Source organism: Pseudorca crassidens, chromosome 8 (genome assembly GCF_039906515.1).
Source record: "Pseudorca crassidens isolate mPseCra1 chromosome 8, mPseCra1.hap1, whole genome shotgun sequence".
NCBI lineage: Eukaryota > Metazoa > Chordata > Mammalia > Artiodactyla > Delphinidae > Pseudorca > Pseudorca crassidens.
In genome coordinates this window covers 35,008,840-35,022,228 of record NC_090303.1, presented here as the reverse complement: position 1 = coordinate 35,022,228, position 13,389 = coordinate 35,008,840, and the positions used below count along the sequence as shown (strand labels likewise).

The 13,389-nt window shown below is 38.0% G+C and overlaps 1 protein-coding gene across 1 annotated transcript in view; it reads right to left on the bottom strand.

The window, feature by feature from the left end:
• MACC1 (MET transcriptional regulator MACC1) overlaps positions 1–13,389 on the bottom strand; it is a 67,236-nt gene that overhangs the window by 24,022 nt on the left and 29,825 nt on the right. The window contains 2 exon segments of the mRNA XM_067746189.1: positions 1,222–1,230; positions 3,221–3,343. Of these exon segments, the coding sequence (XP_067602290.1) occupies positions 1,222–1,230; positions 3,221–3,335 (124 nt within the window). The 5' untranslated portion in view covers positions 3,336–3,343.

The following is a 13,389-nucleotide window of genomic DNA, read 5'->3' as shown; positions in this document are numbered from 1 at the left end:
TCATTTGTTAGGTCTGGTGGGTTTTAATCTTGCTCCTTCATCTGCTGTGTGTTTTTCTCTCTTTTCATTTTGCTTATCTTACTGTGTTTGGGGTCTCCTTTTTGCAGGCTGCAGGTTCGTAGTTCCCGTTGTTTTTGGTGTCTGTCCCCAGCGGCTAAAGTTGACTCAGTGGGTTGTGTAGGCTTCCTGGTGGAGGGGACTAGTGCCTGTGTTCTGGTGGATGAGGCTGGATCTTGTCTTTCTGGTGGGCAGGTCCACGTCTGGTGGTGTGTTTTGGGGCGTCTGTGGACTTATTATGACTTTAGGCAGCCTCTCTGCTAATGGGTGGTGTTGTGTTCCTGTCTTGCTAGTTGTCTGGCATAGGGTGTCCAGCACTGTAGCTTGCTGGTCATTGAGTGAAGCTGGGTCTTGCTGTTGAGATGGAGATCTCTGGGAGATTTTCGCTGTTTGATATTATGTGGAGCTGGGAGGTCTCTTGTGGACCAGTGTCCTAAAGTTGGCTCTCCCACCTCAGAGGCACAGACCTGACTCCTGGCTGCAGCACCAAGAGCCTTTCATCCACATGGCTCAGAATAAAAGGGAGAAAAAGAAGAAAGAAAGAAAGAAAGAAAGGAAGGAAGGAAGGAAGGAAGAGTATAAAATAAAATAAAGTAAGATAAAATAAAATAAAGTTATTAAAATAAAAATAATTATTAAGAAAAAAGAATTTTTTTAAGTAAGAAAAAAGCAAAAAAAGACCCCCAAAATCGGATGGATAGAACCCTAGGACAAATGCTGAAAGCAAAGCTATACAGACAAAATCTCACACAGAAGCATACACATACACACTCACAAAAAGAGGAAAAGGGGAAAGAAATCATAAATCTTGCTCTCAAAGTCCACCTCCTCAATTTGGGATGATTTGTTGTCTATTCATGTATTCCACAGATGCAGGTACATCAAGTTGATTGTGGAGCTTTAATCCGCTGCTCCTGAGGCTGCTGGGAGAGATTTCCCTTTCTCTTCTTTGTTCGCACAGCTCCCGGGGCTCAGCTTTGGATTTGGCCCCGCCTCTGCGTGTAGGAGGGCTTCTGTTCTTCGTTCAGACAGGACGGGGTTAAAGAAGTTGCTAATTCGGCCGCTCTGGCTCACTCAGGCCACGGGGAGGGAGCGGTACAGAGTGCGGAGCGAGCCTGTGGCGACGGCAAAAGCCGGCGTGACGTTGCACCAGCCTGAGGCACGCCATACATTCTCCCGGGGAAGTTGTCCCTGGATCCCTGGACCCTGGCAGTGGCGGGCTAATCAGACTCCCCAGAAGGGAGGTGTGGAGAGTGACCTGTGCTTGCACACAGGCTTCTTGGTGGCAGCAGCAGCAGCCTTAGCGTCTCATGCCCGTCTCTGGGGTCTGCACTGTTAGCCACGTCTCGCGCCCGTCTCTGGAGCTCCTTTAAGCTCTTAATCCCTTCTCCTCGCGCACCCGGAAACAAAGAGGGAAGGAAAAGTCTCTTGCCTCTTCGGCAGGTCCAGACTTTTCCCCGGACTCGCTCCTGGCTAGCCGTGGAGCACTAACGCCCTGCAGGCTGTGTTCACGCTGCCAACCTCAGTCCTCTCCCTGTGCTCTGACCGAAGCCCGAGCCTCAGCTCCCAGCCCCACCCGCCCCAGCGGGTGAGCAGACAAGCCTCTCGGGGTGGTGAGTGCCAGTCGGCACTGATCCTTTGTGCGGGAATCTCTCCGCTTTGCCCTCCGCACCCCTGTTGCTGTGCTCTCTTCCGTGGCTCCAAAGCTTTCCCCTCCGCCACCCGCAGTCTCCGCACACAAAGGGGCTTCCTAGTGTGTGGAACCCTTTCCTCCTTCACAGCTCCCTCCCACTGGTGCAGGTCCCGTCCCTATTCTTTTGTCTCTGTTTATTCTTTTTTCTTTTGCCCTACCCAGGTACGTGGGGGAGTTTCTTGCCTTTTGGGAGGTCTGAGGTCTTCTGCCAGTGTTCAGTAGGTGTTCTGTAGGAGTTGTTCCACGTGTAGATGTATTTCTGATGTATCTGTGGGGAGGAAGGTGATCTCCGTGTCTTACTCTTCCGCCATCTTCCCCCTCTCTCCTATGCGTTGTTTTATATTTCATTTTCATGAAAGAATACCTCTGAACAAACAGAATAATTGGTCAATTATCCAGATTTTTCTAAACATTAAATGGTTCATCTCATTACATCTAAATTATTCATTTAATGTTTTTCTTTTCTGATAATAGTCAATATGTAAAAAAATATCAAATACATCTGTGAACAGCTTAAATAATTTGTTAAAAAATAATATGCTGAACTAGACAATCATGCATTTCTTAGATTATTTTCTGATAACTTCGTAATGATAAATTTTAATAACAGTGAATTTTTTCATGAAAAATGAACATTTCATGAAAATAAACGTTGAAAAAATAGACCACCATTAGATTTACTACCTGAAGGGATTCCCTGAACTTTTTCAAGTTTAAAAGGGCAAAGAACATGCTTATTACCACTGTAAAATGGAAACACGTTACTTTGGAAAGTGGGTATTTTAAGCATCAGCAACACATTAAAATACTTACATATCAACTATAATGAATTTCTATATATCTCAAAAATCTTGAATTTATGTTTAGAGCAACTTATACTTGGTCATTTTGCAAAATATTGATAATGATTCTGTGGACTTTGTGAAGCTGGTGCTGCTTTAGAGAAAATGAAAGCTAAAATAGAAAAATGAGTTCAATAAGCTTTCAGACTTTTTTGTTTAGTATATATAGAACTATACATTGATTGAAATGAGCTTTAAGTGTATTATATTAAAAATCAGAAGACGTGTTTTGAAAAATAAATGTTGCATTTCTTTTATTTTTACACTTTTCTTCAAACCCATTTCCATCGGACTCTCTTAAAACTTACTTTTTCTCTGAGAATCTGTTCAATTCTTTTATACTGTATTTATTAGCCCACTCCAACATACAGAGATCTCTTTAACCCCAAAATTCATTATATTTACTGCAATATACCACTCATTTAATAGTTTTTGTCTCCTCAAAATATTTATTATATGTTGTTTGACTATTTTATTTTCCTCATCTTTTTAATGATAGTTTAAGTATATCCATGGTAAAGTTTAGATTTTACCATTCGTTTAATCTTCTGTAGCACTTTTCAGAGGTAGTTCTCCAGTAATTAGTGGTGGTAGAGGAAAAAATTACAATAATTATAAATTCTTGTACCTGTAATATTGCTATTTTTTGAGGCTTTTTGGGCTTCCATGTCAAACAAATTTCCTTCAGACGTACTTCGTGAAATTCCTCCTGACCAAAAATGGGCTTTTTCACTGGTTAACATTACTCCACCTACAAAGTAAATATAATATATATGTGTATATATATATATATATTTCTTGTAAGAATACATAAACAGGTTGGCATAGAAATCAAACTCAAAGTAATCTACATATTTAAATAGAAAACTGCATATAAAAACACTCTGCATAGGTTCTCTACTTCTGATAGGATGCTGGACTAGGTATCCTGAAATAGGTATTATTACTCCATTGAAAAACCCTCAGATCCTGGATTAATACCAACAAGCAAACCTAGAAATACATTAGTGATCCAATAAAAAAAAAGTAATAATGAAAATCCCAAGGATAACAAAAAGAATAGTAAGTTGAAACTTCAATAAATAGGCATTCCTTGTTTGGTGACTGGAAGTCTAAAAATCACAAAACAAAATTCTCCCCAAATCCTTCTATACATTTAATGCAGTTCAAGAAAAATCATATATTATGTATATGTGTTTGTAACTTAGGCTTTTTAAAAATTATGTAGAAAAGCAAAGACAAACCAGAAGAACACGATAGAAGTTATATGTGCCGCCAGATATCAGTATTTATTATAATTTGTGCTAAGTAAGACAATGTGGATTTGGAAGAGAAATAGACTAAGGACACACAATACCCCTAGAAATAGACCCACCCTCACATGTAAACTGAATATATGGCAGAGGTAGCCAGGCAGAGCAGTGTGGAAATAGATTATTCAATAAACAGTGATGGTACAATTGGTTGTCCATGCTGAAAAAACTTACATTGATCATACACAGAAATCTGTTCTAAGATATTTAAAGACTGAAAAACAAAACTTTAAAACTTAAAAATAGAGTCTAAGGAATTATCTTTATGCTTTCTGGAAATGGAGAATTTCTTAAGCAGAGCACACACACAAAATGCAAACCATAAAAAAAAAAAGAGAAATCCTACATATCAAAGGACATTGTTTACAAAAAGTAAAAACACAAGCTCAAAACTGGGAGAAGATATTTGCATTACATATGACTGAAGAAGAAAAAAGGATTGTATCCTAAAATACATCAAAGACTCCTACAAATTAATAAGCAAAATAAAAACAACATTACAGAAAAATTTGAAGAGATCTGAATAAGCATTTCTTATAAAAAGTAAACACAAATGATCCCTAAGTATATTAAAATATGCTCAATTTATCAGTAATCAGGGAAATGCTAAATGATACCACATGAGATACAATTATCAACCATCAAATTTGCAAAAGTTTTAAAATCTGGCAACACTAATTATTGGCAAAGATGAGGAGCAAAGGGAGCTTTTATACACTACTAGTGGAAGTGTCAATAAGTACAACCACTTAGAAATCAATCTGGTATTATCTAGGAAAGGTGCTTACAGCCCAGTACTCAGCAATTTCAATTCCAGTTATTTGTTCTAGTAAAACCTTCCATATGTGCATCAGAAGATATATACAAGAATGTTCATTATATATTTTAAAAAATGGGAATCAATCAAAATATCCTTTGCCATATGAATGGATAAATTGTGGTGTTTTAATACACTGGAGTACCATGCAACTATGAAAACAGATGGATTACCAGTAAAAGTATCCATATGTACTAACTGTAGATATGGCATTGCTGAGCTTCAGTCTTCTTTACATATATGTTTTCTCTGAGCCCTATGACAACACTGAAAAATGCGTATGTTAAATCAGATTTCATAGAGTACAAAAATGAATCTCAACAATATGACGTAAGTAACCTACAAGGTCAAATAGCTGGTGAGTGACTGACCAGCCATAATTACTCATGCACATTACAGCTACACCATATAGCCCATAATCAGGTTGCCATATACCCCTTCTCAGACTCAAGGTTCCCAAGAGTACATTCTGAGACTATCCCACCTTCCATTTCCAGTTTCCAGTCATGCTGAACCTTATTTCTTGTCGTCCTTCATCTGTTAATCACACCTCCTTCACCTTTGACTTGTCTTTTTAGCCATACATTTCTTTCAAGTTCTTGACATTTTATTTCAAAGCAGTTTATTTTTTTAGAGAAATCAAAAGCCTTTTCTGGTATAAAAAAAGAAAGAACAAATTGAAGAGGAGAGGGGAGGAGAAGGGAGGAAGGAAAAGAAAAAGAAAGAGAAAGAAAGGAACGGAAAAAGGGGTAATGTTTTCCAAACATGGTGGATAAACAAATGCAAAAATTATCTCATAAAAAAAGTCAAATACTGCAATAGCAACTTTTTTCTCTGATAGGTGAAACTACATGGAAAGTTCGGATGAAAAGTAGAGTTTTGCACTATGCATTTTACACTGAACCGCAAGTTTCCTGGCAGATCCTCAAAATTATGTGGTTGATTTTACCATATGTAATGTCCAAAACTAAAGTCTTTAGCACAGAGAAGGTAGCCAAAACTTTGAAACAGGAAAACTAAGTTCACATCCTTCTGCAAAATTAAGCAGATTAAATTAAAATGAGAAAAAATATTTAAATAAAAAAGTACTTTTCAAAATGATAAAGTACACTTTAAATGGAAAACCAATTTAGACAGAAGTCTACCTAAACTCTTTAATTTCTTGTGGAGAAAAGAGCAGAAAGGAACAATTTATACCTAGGATTCTTTTGAGGCAAATAATCCTTAATATAAAAAATAGTAATTACCCAGTGGAATACAGTGAGAATGTCTCAACCACATAAGAACCAGGAATGATGCCTTATGAAGTTATGCTCCTGGAGAATTATAACATTTCAGAAACAGAGGGACAAGGTGGTTGTTAGCTGGAATTCTTTATGGAGTAGTCCTCTTCTCCAGTCACCCAAGCAGATCTTCACTGTCATTTAAGCCAGTAGTTCTAAAATTCAACCCTACCAGAATGACCTGGAGGGTTTGAACAAACACGATACAAAACAGTTTGCTGGAGCCACCCCAGTGTTTCAGATCTAGAAGGTCTGGGGTTGCACCTGAGAATTTGCATTTCTAAGGAAGTGGAAAAGTGATGTGATGCAGTGGTTCTGAGGGGTACATTTTGAGAATCACATTCTAAAAACCACCATGCTAATTTCCTTCCTAAATAGACTTCTCCCTATTCTCTGGCTCTTCCTACTATCCCCCAATGAATCCTTCTTCTCCCAATCTTTTTGTGTATACACACACACACACACACACACACACACACCCCTCACTGGACTTTGTCCTAAATCTGGACTTTTTTTTTTTTTTCTGTGAATACAGGGAAAGGTGGTATAAGAGAAAATCCCTTGACTGGAAGGACTGTGATTCTGACATACAGAGGGCAGCGCATGTTTACACAGGTGCAAATAGCACTAGGCACATTTATCTTTTCCTTGTGTTTTCTTCCAATTAAACTTTATACTCAATTGCAATTGCTGTCTGAAACGGGAATTTTTTAAACCTCATCTAAAGAAGCATGAGTCAGTCTTTGTTGGAATGACTAAGTGGGAAAAGAGCAGTTTACTACCCACTTAACTGGGGACATGTTCTTGCTTTTTAGAACACAATTATTCTGATTCTACATGATCCACTATTTTTTTTCTTAAAGAACCAATGAATAAAGTTTTGATCTTCATTTATTTTACTGATTAAACTAGGCCTTAAGTGACTGGGAATATTTACCAACTGTATAACTTAGCAAAAGATCCCAGATTCTTTCTAAAGGGGGGTGGTGTTTGCAAGAGTAACCAGGCAAGCAATACCATTTTAAAGAATTATCCCTTTAAAATGTGTTCATTTGAAGTCATTATGGTAGTCATTATACAGTGAAGATTGCTATTTTTAGCCACTCAGTAGGTTCAAGGTATTTTCCAACTAGTCCTTGAATACCTCAGATCTCCGTTATGTTTCTATGATCTGTACTGCATTTAATTCTCGACCTATGTGATATTAAAAATGCTTCCAGGGGCTTCTCTGGTGGCGTAGTGGTTGAGGGTCCACCTGCCGATGCAGGGGACACGGGTTCGTGCCCCGGTCCGGGAAGATGCCACATGCCGCGGAGCGGCTGGGCCTGTGAGCCATGGCCGCTGAGCCTGCACGTCCGGAGCCTGTGCTCCGCAACAGGAGAGGCCACAACAGTGAGAGGCCCGCGTACCGCAAAAAAAAAAAAAAAAAAAAGTAACAATGGCTTAGATTTTAAGACTTTGAAGCAAAAATGATAAAAAGTTTAACTCAATGAGAGTGAAATAAAGTGGTCCCCAGCCTCACGCACCATACCTCCTCCAAACAAGGACTTTTTAGATAGGACATTTGGCCAAGGCAAAAGAAAATCAAGTCCTTGGCAAGGTTGGTTCTACTCATCCTGACCTTACCTCATTCTTGCAACATCTTGCCTTTCACCTCAGAGAGCAGAACTATGTAATCAACATTCAAAAAATGGTAAGAAATCTTTCAAAAGTTCAGAGGCTATTCCATGGAGATAGAAGTGTTTAAGAGAATACTATAGACTTCTGATAAATATTCATTGTAAATCACCAATCTTTTAATATTGACCTAAGCATATATAACTGATGATCAATAGACATTTGTTTTATTAATTTGAAGTCCCTTCAGTATGTTCATTTTAAAGATGGATTTCTTTTGTGTGTGGATGCATACAAACACACACACACATAAACTCTTCTTTGGTTTAAAAAAGAATTTGAAAATGCTTACAAATACTCAAACTATGCATTTAACCAACAAGTAAGTGTATGTTACTCTTCAGTAAAAAGTAAAACAAAACAAATAAGTAAATAAATGATAAATGATACTTGCAGAAATAAATAAATGATACTTGCAGAAAGTTGGTAGGAAAATAAAAATAAATGATTTTACAAACATCATGCTTTAAGTTCCAGTATATTACTAGCAATAGACCAAAAATTTGGCTCTCCACTTTCTCAGAGACCACAATAAGGAAAACATTACTAGTTACAAGCTATACAGTGAGCATATGATACAAACAAACCACTTAACAGAAGCACCAACATCACCCAGAGTGGTGAGGAAGGACTGCTGGGAAGGACATCCTTACCCCACACTTTATCATATGTTCAACAGTGAGTCTCTGTCACAGAACTCTTTCTTAATATGTGCTGATGGCATCTCACCCAGCGGCAATTCTGTCAAATTGGATAGACAGCAGTGGGTCCGGCTAAGCAGCTGTTTTCCTATCCTCACAGAAGAAAACACGTTAGGTTACAAAAGGACAGCATAGATCATCAGGGCCAGTAAAGCCCACCCTACTTAGTTTCTCTCAACTGAGTTTCTGTTTCCACATTTCAACCCACGTGGATTTATATGTTCTAGTTTTGGTGAGGAACCAAAGAATCACTTTCTCTTGATCCAAACAATGAGCTAAGCTAAAGATGGGAGTCACTCTCTCTTGGGAAATTAAGAGGAGTAGCTAAATCGTGGACCTGAACAGAAGATCTCTTTACTTCTGCATGTTGCAGTTAGGACATGGGCTGAAACTCTCCTGAGATCACAGTGGTATTAATGCTTCCACATAGAAGCATATAGGTACTAACCTTCTAAGCCATAGAGCAAGGTTAGTACTTTCACTGTGGAAAACGTTTAATGAAGGTGTTATCAAATGCCTGCTATTGCCACGGTATATTCCTGGTGATATGTCTCTCAAGTTTAACTTTAAGCAATATATGTTCCTAGCAAAACTTAGAAGATGAATCAGCTACAAAACTTTTTTTAATGTGCACATGCACACACACATACACACACACACACACACACTCCTTCTTGGTTTACGAAGAATTTGAGAATGCTTACAAATACTCAAACAACGCAATGCACTTAAACAGCAAGTAAGTGTACATCATTCTTCAGTAAAAAAGTTAGAAAACAAAACAAGTAAGTGAATAAATTAGGGTGACACTTGCAGAGAGCTGGTAGGCAACTGAACAAGTTTAATTATTGCACGAGTTGCTGGATAGGACTTTGGCTGTATAATAGTGACCTTAAGCCTTTTTTTTTTTTTTTTTTTTTTGCGTTGTTAAATGCAAGAGAAGTCTCTTGGCTTGTATTTTTCAAAAGGTACAGAGGTCAAGTACTGATTCAGAAGGAGTGGAGCCAGAGTCGGATTTACAATGTGACTAAGGAAGCTGAACCTGTAGGTCTCTGACTTGCATGGCCCTTTCCAGGGCCCTGTGTCTAATTCTGTACTTGTTTTCTTATAAGATTTATACCCTGAAAAACTCCACTACTTTATAGAATACTTGACATCATGAGATCTCACTGGTTTTCCACTATCGGCAGTATTCGCTTGTTTGTTTTTCCTTATGTGTAAATGCATTTTGGCAAAGTACAAAGAAATTAGGCTTTGGAATTAGAATTCTCTTGTTTCGGACCCCTGGGTATAAACTTGGGAAAGTTACTAAACATTCTGTGATTCCGCTTATCATCTGTAAAAAATTAATAATAATAATAACTATTATTATTGTTGCTGTTGTTGTTGCCATTGTTCTTCATGAGCCTGCATTCTTCATAGTGCTGCTTTAACAGTCAAATGAAGTACTGTATAAAAAGTGGCAGGACCAGGTGATTCCCTTTCTCCCTCTTGTCCCTCCTTCCTATTATTCCTGTGCATATAGAAATAATTTCTGCAACTGGGCCCATTCCAGAAGCTTCTCCTATCACTCAGATGGCTTGAGACCCTGACCTCACTCCCTAAGGGAAAAAATGATTGCTGACCAGTTGTGTCTTGGGACCCTATCTCCTATGCATCATTCTTCATAGAATATTTTAATAGGTATCTGTATTACTCCTGCCAAAAAGAGTGGTAGGCTCGTGACAACAGAGGAACTGGGGTGCAGTAGAAAGAATGCAGGCCTTGAAATTAGACAGCTTTGTGTTCCAAGCAAAGTTTACAAATGAATTCACTGATCTGAGCATAACTTTCTCAACAATAGAGTATAAAAATATTTATTTTAAATAGTTGTTTTTTTAAACAAAAAGTTGCTATAAAGATTAAATTAAATAACATAAAGCCCCAATTAACACCAATCACTGCTGAAAATGAGAGTTCTTGTTTTATTTTTTCACATCTGTGCCAGTTCTGTTGGTTTTAGCATGAGTAATGAGAGGCTACTGATGAAGATACTTAAGGAATATCGGAAAAGAGGAAGCAGAAAAAGTTCTGTGGAAGTTTAATTGTTATTTTAGCATGATTGATTATTCAACCTGATAATGCTCTTTTTACTCTCTAAGGAGGGTAATCGAAAAATACTGTATTTTTTTCTAACTAGATTTTATCAGTCCCTTTGCAACAAAATCTAATATTTTTCAGCCAACACTTACCCCACTGCTACTGGATTAATTATAAGATTCCCCATAGTCTTTGCCAGGAGAAAAACACCCTCTGACAAACATTTTGTGTACCCCTGGGTTTGACCTAAGAATGCTGGTGTAAATCATTTACATATCTAAGTCTACCTTCTTGACAGAGAGTCAATATGAATGCTCAGTTGCTCTTAAGTGATAACCATGTTCATGCACTAATAATTGCTGTGAGAAGAAGCACGTGGATGAAGTTTGGTAGAATTGATAAAATTAAAGAAAGGAGCCCTCATTATGCCACATCATCTAGTATGTAAAGCCGGAGTTTCCCTTAAATTCTCAACAATTTATCATGTCTAATTTTTAATGTTCCAGGGAATCACAGTGTTTTTATTCATCAATTCTGTAAATTGAGAATTGTGTACAAAGTATGAACTGTTTATTAAAACACAAACTTGGAAAAAACTAATATGTGTTCATATGTGACTATATATAGTCAGATTGGTAGGTAGATGGATGGTTAGATAGACAGATAAAGCAGATAGATAAAGTAGATAGGTATAGTCATATATACATACAGTCATATGTATATATACATATATTATTTAGTAGAACAAGAAGTATGTTTGTTATTAGTAATGCTTCACTCTTCTCTGCATACTGGAAACTAGATCATTTCCTTTCTGAGAGACAATTAAATCTTCAAACTTTCACTTAGTTGAAGATAGCATCAAGTAATCATGGAGTATGAAAGAAGTCTAAAGAAAGAACCTAAGAGAGACGAAAATTTTTCTGTGTGAGAAAGGAAACCAACTCACAGGGCTGGGGGTTTGGGACTGCAAGTGACTGCAGCCTAAAAGGAAGAAGGGAAATGAGAAGATGCAACTAATCAGAATATTTTCAGTGAAATACTGAGGGCTATGCATTGTCAACCCTACTTCTAGTTCTCCCATACACTTTTTTTCTTTTGGCTGCACCTCAAGGCTTGCAAGATGTTAGATCCCCGACTAGGGATTGAACCTCCCCCACTACCCCCCAGGCAGTGAAAGTGCGGAGTCTTAACCACTGGACCCTCAGGGAATTCCCTCCCAGACACTATTCAGAAATGCCATATTACTTACTGATATAAAATAAGCTTATAGTGAATCACTAATAAGAGGTGTTAAGTCCTACTTAAAGGCATGAATAACAGGAAAACACAGCTGTCCAAACGAACATATGGGTTATAAGTAGGGAGACCAACTGTCTAACTGGGTTTGCCTAGGACTGTCCTGTTTTAAAACTAAAACCTCTCAGCCCAGGGAAACCAGGATGGTTGTCCCTGTAATTACACATATTAGGGTATAAGTATATGGTCCGACCTGAAGGATGTGAAATAGTCAATATAAATTCCTTCTATTATTAAAATTTTTTTAAATATTTAAAACCATCATGAGGAAAAAAGCAAATATATCTATAACTGAGCCATACAGGAATGACTAATTTTAATGTTTAAATTATGTTTTGTTGTTCTATTTTCATGTGTTAAATTCTAATAGAAATATCAAATTAATACAAAGGAAAATATCCAGAATGAGATGAATAGAATTGTCCATCACTGTCCTTTTTATTTCATTAAATCAGCCTGAAAAATTGAACGCTCTCACTTCGCCCAAAAGAACTTCGAAACTTTTCAGAAGGAACTCTTCCTTTCCCTTCCTCTCCATCTCCCCTTTCATTCAAAGCAGGTGGAATACTCAAGGTAGAAGTTTGTGTTTCCCTCTACTGAGACCCTCACTGCTCTGTGGGAGCTGGAGGGTTCCTTGTGTTCAGCTGGGGAAACAGGGGTGGGGGGGTGGGGGGGGGGAAGGAGGCTCCGTACTGTGCCCACAGCACCACCTGGTGCCAGGTCGGGGTCCTCCTGGACTGCTGTTCTGGAGTTTTGTGCTGGTCTTGCTTCCAGCCCCCTGGCTGGTTGCCCTAGCTAGTGTAATATAGGGTAGCAGTTCTCAACTGTTCTTCTGCATCATCAGGCATGGAACTTTAAAAACTGATGTCTAGAACATATCCCAAGAACCTGAGGTGGACCCAGGTATCAATACATATGTCCCAGGAGATTCTGATGCACAACCAACATTGTGAGCCACTGAGTCATAATTAAAGGTGATGAGAATATATTTGTTTCAATTTATTTTGTTTTAGACTAACATATTATTGGACATCATAAAATATAGGCAGATCAAGATGCCTATCCCTACAAGGCAACTCTTCTGGGGCAAAAACATTTATTGGGACATTATGAGATACATGGGATTTCGGGGTGATAAAGGAGAAATGTAGGACTCTCTCTTCCCTGTGAGTGGCGTGGCACTTCCTGGTATAGCCCAGGGATCACTTCTAACACCAGTTCTGCTTTAGGAGTTAAGGACAAATACTCTCTCCCTCAGCATGCTTTGTTGGGATTTATGTATTCCTCTTTTCTTTCTCTTAGAATTATAAGATCACCACACAATTTTAATGCCAAAGTAAATTAATATAAATATCCTGTAACGTAGATAAAACTGAACGGATTATGAAACATCCCATCATTAGAAAATTATGCAGTCATTAAAGATAATCTTGATAGAGGTATGTAACAGCATGAAGTATGCTTATAAGGCTATGTTGAAATGAAAAAACTTAAACATGGTACAAAATCATGAAAAATCATGAAGAGAAACAAGACTAGGACACTCAAAGACTGACATACTCAAAAATACTACCAGTACATGTGTTTAAGTGGTAAGACTCTTGAGACTGATTTTCATTTTCCTTTTC